Raw genomic sequence first — 7544 nt, forward strand, 5'->3', positions numbered from 1 at the left:
TGTAATATAGCATTGCTTGTTTATAAGGTGAAATGCAATCGATCCTCGCAATATCACATTTCACAAATCGTTAATGGATGTCATAGTGGCATGGCTTAATTACTTGCGATTCCTGTGAAATGCGATTGCGAAATTGTAAGGTGTTTTGATCAGAATATCGCAACGGGAGGTTTGATCACATATCACAATTTCTTTAAGGTGTTTATGATCATCACATGGAAGAATGCGATTTTCTATTTGCATTGAAGATCTTATCCTTGGGTTGTCTTATCCAAAAATAAATTTTACAATTATATTTACAAAACATAATAACTGATTATTTTAATATATAATAATAGTAACCACATAATTTCACTATTTTTTAATAATCTCCTGAACAGATTATTACATAGATAAATTTTACAATTATATTTACAAAACATAATAACTTGTAAACAAACTACTATATAAATAAATTTTATAATTATATTTACCAAACATAATTACTGATTCTTTTAATATATAATATATAACAATAGTGATAAGGTAATTTCACTATAACAAGCTACTGCATAGCACTCATTTAATTTCACTTATAACAAGCTACTGTATAGCACTTGTTTTATTTTAGTAACAAGTGCTGTCATGCGTTTATTTTCTTGTCCCTATTATATTAAATTATAGTAAATGTCTAGCGCCTTGTGCGAGATGAGTGCTGCTTTGCCAGTGCTTCAAACAAGCTGCCATCATACAATCTTCTTATGGTTTCTTTCTCCAGAAGACCATCCTTGTTCTTAGCAATAACGTACAAGGGGACCCATTCGATCTGACCTGCTAACCTGGGGCAGCGCAAAAACTAAAATGTGATAACCATATTATTTCACCTCTCGCGGGTCTGTACACAAAAAATAAATGAAATAGAAAAAAACAACCATCAGACGCTGGGGCTTACCATCCAAAAATGTCATTTAAATTCCTATTGGCCTTCAGCATGCACTGGATCTCCCAGAATGTGAGTTGGTCTTGATGTTTTATAGCGTATTTGCTGAAGATGGCATCAAACTTGGAAGGATCGAACCTCCCTTCAGTGTCGTAGCTCTCTGTGTCGCTACCATGCTTTGCTCTGTGGATGTTCTCAATGTATATAGGAAATTTCAGTGATGGTATCCATCCCTGCGCACCGAACACCAATACTGCCTCGGAGAAAAACCTAGATGAAGAAATGTGATTCGTCAAATATATGATAAATGAAAGTTTTGTAGGTTAATTTTACTTTCAATAATGTACTTACGGGAAGAGTGCAGTAGCTGAAGGATACGTGGGTAACCACTGCTAAGAAAAGCGAAGCGGGGACGCTAAACCCTATGGCTCGGAGGCCTGCAATTTCAATCGCGTTAATCCATCTTAAAATTCCGGTTTTCATTTTCACGGTTAGATAAAATTGGATAGAAAGAAAGCAAGATTATATTATATTATTGTTTACACTTGTCCGAAAATAGCCAGATCTGCTTGCTGATTAAAACCCTCTGGGATACTTGAGACAGGTTATTAGAAATATATATACCCTGGCTCTGATATCTGGACGGGATAAAACCAAATTTTATATAAGAGTGGTTTTAGTGTGATTTTTTGAAAGTTTTTTGGGTAGATTTTTCTGATTTAATTTCTCTAAAATTTGGCAGGAATTTATTGAAATCACCAGTTTGATGGGTAACCCCTGCACCATAGAAATGCCCTAAGAGTTTTTAAAGATACTTTAATCCATATATACAATAAAAAAAACTAATTTAAATAATACAAATGAAAATTTCACCACAATTCCAATACCAAAAACTCCAAAAAAATTCACACTAAAAACAACTCCTTTTATATATATAAATAAATAATACAACTAAATACATTTACTCATAAACTATACTAATTAATACATTTTAACATTGAAATCAAATAATAAACACTCTATCCAAATCATTAGATTTAGAGCATAGCTCCCAACTGCCTTTCAAGCCTCATATTTAGATGTAGATTTGCAATATTTAACTCCGATAGTTTTGGGTATCTAAATCACCATCCTACCCTACCATATCATTAATTTTTATTTTAGAACATCTTTGTCAATCCCCTAAACTCACTGTCACGATACACGTTAGACCATCTCATTAGACCATATTTCAAGTTGATAAAAACGTTTTCAATAATTTCATGATGTTCATCAGATTTAATACTTCATAATTAAATACAATTTATTGTCTTTCAACTCTTTTGAAATTAAAATATGTGGGTTTTTAAATCAAAAATATAAAGTTCGGTCATTCAAATATCCATAAACATAATATGCATGTAAACATAAACATGCATAGGGTTTTTCAATCTCAGCAAGAAATATAAAGCGCAATGTTTTTATTATTAAGTTTATTTATTTATTTTTTTATTTCTTAATTTTTTTTATAATATAAATGATTTTTTTAAGTGGTAAAATTAATTATAATTTAGTTTATTAATAAAAAGTTTTCAAATTAATAATAAAATAATCACATTCTGCTATCACAAATGTAGAGATTCATTATTATTCAAGCAAAACCAAGACACATAAAATTAACTGCTAATAATCTAAAAGAAAAAATACTTTCAGTCATGCCAAATGCCTCTAAACCTTATGCTGCTAATCAATTTCCTTATACCCAAAAAATACACTCTTAATGACCTTTTAAGAGTCCTAAAATAATAACATACTATTAAAAATAATAACATTAATATTATAAAATATTACAAAACTTTATACATTTAAAAAAAACGATTTAGGTGTTATATATATAGTTGTGTTTTCCCACTTTGATTACTGGAATATATTCTCTATATAGAGTAAATGAATCAACAAAATCCAGAAATATCTCATATTTCACTGTATTAAAATTCATGTTCGTATTTATAAATACCGACTATAACTGGATTTGAAAACACAAATTATCAACTCATCTTATAAATTTATAAAATCTGACTTCGACTTGAAAAACATTTGTTTTAGTAACTCATTTCCGTTGCAAAAGCAAGCAGTAACTAGATCAACATGTAAATTGAATACATTTCTCTAATCAGCCATTAAATTTCTAAAGTAAAGCTATCCGGTTGACTGGTAAGCAGAATAAAGCAAGTTTGTACTCTCCATGAACTTAGAAAGAACCAGCATGCTGGCAAAGCACAATAACATAGCTGAACTTTACTGGAAAATGGCAAAGTGCTAAACAAATCAGATAAAAAATGACCAACCTCTGTAATTGTCAATTGGGTAAATAATTCCATCCTTGTCTTTATCGAAAAAAGCCACATGTTGTTGAAGAACGCTCATGTCGTTGTTATTATGATCCGTGGACCCATTTATGTGTTGTGGATCCACTGCTTCCAAAGCTCTCGCTAAATCTAAATGAGGAACACATAGCAAAACTAATACAGGTTATTCACATTTAATAGTAACACCAAGCATATATTTAACTTAAGGATGGATTTAATAACAAATTAAAACTCTCAATGTGCAAACCTGACATAGGATGATAAGAGGGATCTATTTAAGAATTAAAACACTCAAACCTGAGATGGGATATTAAGATGGATCCATTAATAAATTTGCGATTGTAGATTATGCAATCATATATTGGAATAATATAGTGCATACATGGGCTTGGCATTTGTTCTTGCAGGTGGATGTTCAATCTTCGCTGTGCAGTAATCGGTGCCCGTCCGGCAACTGTTTGCATGGAGTCTTCTGAAGGGCTCGCCATCTTTCAGTTCGTTGAGGGGCCTTATGTGATATCCAAACGAACACAATATTAAGAATAGTAGCAAGCCTGCCTTAAAATGAACAAATTAAAACAGTGCGATGGAGCAAAAGATTGACCGAAGGCTCTATATAAGTAGCACAAAACAGGAGGAATGAGAAGAGAATAGTCGTCCCTGTACAACGAATTGCGTGAAATGAAGGTATACGCAATAAAAAGGCAGCGGCATATCTGGCACTACTATCAAACATGATCGAAAACGCATCAATCTCGCGAGTCTCACGGAAAAATATATCAAGGATCCCGTGCATGTCAGGTTTTCCATGGTTTTGGATCTCTTCCGAAACCAAACTCCTTGACAGAAAGAGGAAATGTGCTTTTTATGATAATTATGATAAATAAAAATAGATGATATTGTAATGTGAATCACATTTTGTATAGAAGTTTAAAATGTATTTGTATAAGAAGATACTGTAATGTGAATCACATTTTGTATTCATAGAAGTTCAAAATTATTGGTCTAAGAAAAAAGATATAGTATTTCTTTCACTTCATAGAAGTTTAAAATTATTGGTCTAAGAGTATCGTAGTATTTTTTTCAGTGTTGAACATATGTAGATTATAGATTCTAAGAATATCTTATTCATAAAAAAGGTCATTTGACCTTTTTCATAATGGTCAATTTTTAGAATCCATGTTCATCTCTATCAATTCGGTTATCAAAATTATATGTACTCAGATCAATGTAAATGTAAGTTAAGAATTTAATTTGATGTAATGTATACTTTGTGGTTTGAAACCACTTTAGGGTTCATGCTAAACCAAAAGAATAGTTTGGTAAGCTACAACCATTTGATAGTACTAAGGAAATCTAAAGAAAACTTATAACTAAAGAAAATTTAATATGACCATTTATGATGATGCAAGGGAATAAAAGGTAAAATTATAGTAATTTGTAATTAAATAATGGTTGATGAATCATGTATAGAGTGTTTAGTAGATACATGCTTGGTGACCTATATATTCAATTAGATGGTATTTTTTTTATGGGTTCTAACAAATATAACATTACGTACAAAATGAAAATGTCATGTTGGACTAGAAGTTGTCTTTGATTATAAGGAGGTTCTTCAATTCATAGTGGATCATTCCCTCATGAGGAAAACACATTTATGAAAACCTATAACAATGAAGATTATGACAAATTCCTTGAGTGTGTTTGTGATGGTTGAGATTATTGGCTATTATTATGCATAGATCATCTACACATGAAGAGTATATTCATACTATTTAGGAGGTGGTTAGATCTACTCAATTTCTTTTGAGAGATATTCCATTGATTTTTTTTAAAGGGTGGTTCATGGTAATAGATAAACTCAAAGGGATTCCGGCTACATCCACACGTGAAAATCCAAGCGGAAAAATCGAGGTAGATCAACCAAAAGGGATCTACCCCTTGGCCAAACTAAAAACGCTTAACTGCAAGGGCGCAAGGCCTAACTATAAGGGCCTTTAGGAGATTTGACCCCATGACCTCCCGATAAGCTAGGTACTAAGCAACAAAACTAGACAAATAGAGCTATCCCTTCGGCTTCAATGTTACATTGAGTTAATAAAGAATCATATCCCTTGGAGCTTCAATGTTACATTGAATTAATAAGGAATCAATAAACATTTGTTTGTGTAAATATTTTTCACATTTCTTTTGTTTATGCATAAAGGTAACATTTAGATATGCCATATATAGAAAACCAATTCCTTTGATAATTGAAATATAGATATAGAAAATATAAATACAAAATTATATTTATATTTACTTTTTAAAATAAGATAATTTGACAATAGAATTTATATGTCATTACATTATCTAATGAAAATAGAAAATAAAATAATAATTTAATTATATAGTTTTAATAACTTATTACATTAATTAGCAAAATACCTAAAAATAAATATTACAAATAACCTATATAATGTTATATTATATTAACATAAAAATCAATTATGGGAAGTTTAAATAAAATATTTCAATTTATTAAACAAATAAATAAATCTATATATTAAAATTTTATATAAAGTTTTTAAAGATATATTATAGATTAAAATATTTTTAAATAAAATCAAATAATTTAATGTAATTTATTAAATATATATTGAGTGTTAATATATATTGAGTGTTAATGGAATTAAAATGTATTATGTATAGAGTCTCATAAAATCTTTAGAAGCTCAAATAGTTTTTAACTAAAATTTAAAGGAAACTCAATCCCTCTTTACACGTGATAAATTTAAAAATATAAATAAATATATACAATTTCTTTATATATACACTCACCACATCTGATTTTAACTTCAAAGTTAGAAATTTTAAATTTATATTATAAAAATTAGTTAATTGAATATATATTAAAAGCAAATATAATATTCAAAATTATGAAAATATTATATACATAAAAATACCTATCATATAAATTATTTCAAACAATTTAGACTATTTCGAAATACATAATCTAAACGAATGTTGATCGCAAAAAGAAACCCTCATCTCAAAATGTTCATATCAATGCAGTTGGCTATACTACAATCAAATTTGAAAGCATATGGGCGCAAGAGTTCTCCTGTCCTTTCATGTCCTTTCTTCACTATACTAGATAAGTTCGGCGTTCAACGTTGAAACTTTTCATAAAAAATAATTATTATTGATATGAATTCAATGCTGCTAATCCATAGAAGAGATAGAAAAGACCTGAATTGAAATCGATGAGGCACTAGGAGAATCAAATCAACCATGCTCTTAATCTATTCAGAATTTGAACTACCCATAGAAATGCTATCAGAGCACCAAAACACCAGCCACAAATATCCTACATTGTTCCATTGTCTATTTTTAAAATAACATTATGGGGTCTCATCACAAACAGTAAAGCATGGGTGTGATAATAGAGAGGATTTGTCTCGATAATTAAATATTTAAATTTTTTGTTGTTAATTTTTTCCTTAATGTTATGTGTCAATTCCATGTGAATTAATTACAGATTTTAACATTTAAGATTTATTTGTTATATTAGGATTTAAAAAAATAGTTTTAAAAAAATTCATTTCTAAATAGTTTATTTATCTCTATAAAATTATTATTGAAATGTTTTTCTTAGACGGAGAAAGAAATATTTTATTTAAAGTATTTTGTTGTAATTAATAATTTTTTAAAATTTTATATATCAATTCTATATATCTCTGTAAAATTAATATTTAAATAATTTTTTTTGTTGTAATTTTTTGGGATATCTATATAGTTAGGGATTTAATTGTAAATTAGGTATTTCTAGTTATGGCTATTTCAGTTATTGTTTTCAAGTATAAATGTAACCTTCATTGAATGTATTAATACATATATCACAACATTTGAATAAATGGAATTCTCCAAACTTCTTATCAGTGGTATTAGAGCCTAGATCGAACTCCATTGTACCAGAATGCCTAGATCTTCTGTTGTTGTAAACCAGTGAAGAAGATGTGCTTGCTGACCTGAATATTTAACTACGAACAACATTGGTAGAGGTGTGACCTGGTAGTGTGCGCAACAACATTGGTGGAGTCAGCAGCGTTGGTAGAGGTGTGCTTGGTGGAGACTCTGCTCTAACAGTTTTTTAATATTGGTGAAGACTCTGCTCTGGCTGTTTTTAATATACAGCCATTGGGTTGTTAATAGTTTGTTTGTTTTTTTTTTTTTTTTTTTCCGCGCTGTAAGTTAATACAAAAAATATTTTAAAAAAGAAGAAGGAAATTTATGTC

The 7544-nt window shown here is 29.4% G+C and overlaps 1 protein-coding gene across 1 annotated transcript; it reads right to left on the reverse strand.

The window, feature by feature from the left end:
* Positions 1–529: 529 nt before the first annotated feature.
* Positions 530–3923, reverse strand: LOC149223565 (peroxygenase-like). The gene is made up of 5 exons (XM_089383346.1): positions 3650–3923; positions 3247–3396; positions 1271–1356; positions 932–1152; positions 530–818 (listed from the first exon to the last, which is right to left on the reverse strand). Exons 1-5 carry the CDS (start codon positions 3753–3755, stop codon positions 671–673), a joined length of 711 nt encoding a protein of 236 aa, XP_089239472.1. The 5' UTR covers positions 3756–3923; the 3' UTR covers positions 530–670.
* Positions 3924–7544: the final 3621 nt, after the last annotated feature.

Source organism: Pinus tabuliformis, chromosome Q (assembly GCF_031772625.1).
Source record: "Pinus tabuliformis cultivar Carrire ecotype Pingquan chromosome Q, CPIR1, whole genome shotgun sequence".
Taxonomy (NCBI): domain Eukaryota; kingdom Viridiplantae; phylum Streptophyta; class Pinopsida; order Pinales; family Pinaceae; genus Pinus; species Pinus tabuliformis.

Bases quoted from the DNA above. Each gene is read 5' to 3' on its own strand.
- LOC149223565 (XM_089383346.1), bottom strand. From the start codon at position 3,755: ATGGCGAGCCCTTCAGAAGACTCCATGCAAACAGTTGCCGGACGGGCA. The intron at 3,397-3,649 runs GTATGCACTATA...TTCCTCATTTAG, and splicing joins AGAACAAATGCCAAGCCCAT to ATTTAGCGAGAGCTTTGGAA. The intron at 1,357-3,246 runs GTTGGTCATTTT...TTGAAATTGCAG, and splicing joins CCCAATTGACAATTACAGAG to GCCTCCGAGCCATAGGGTTT.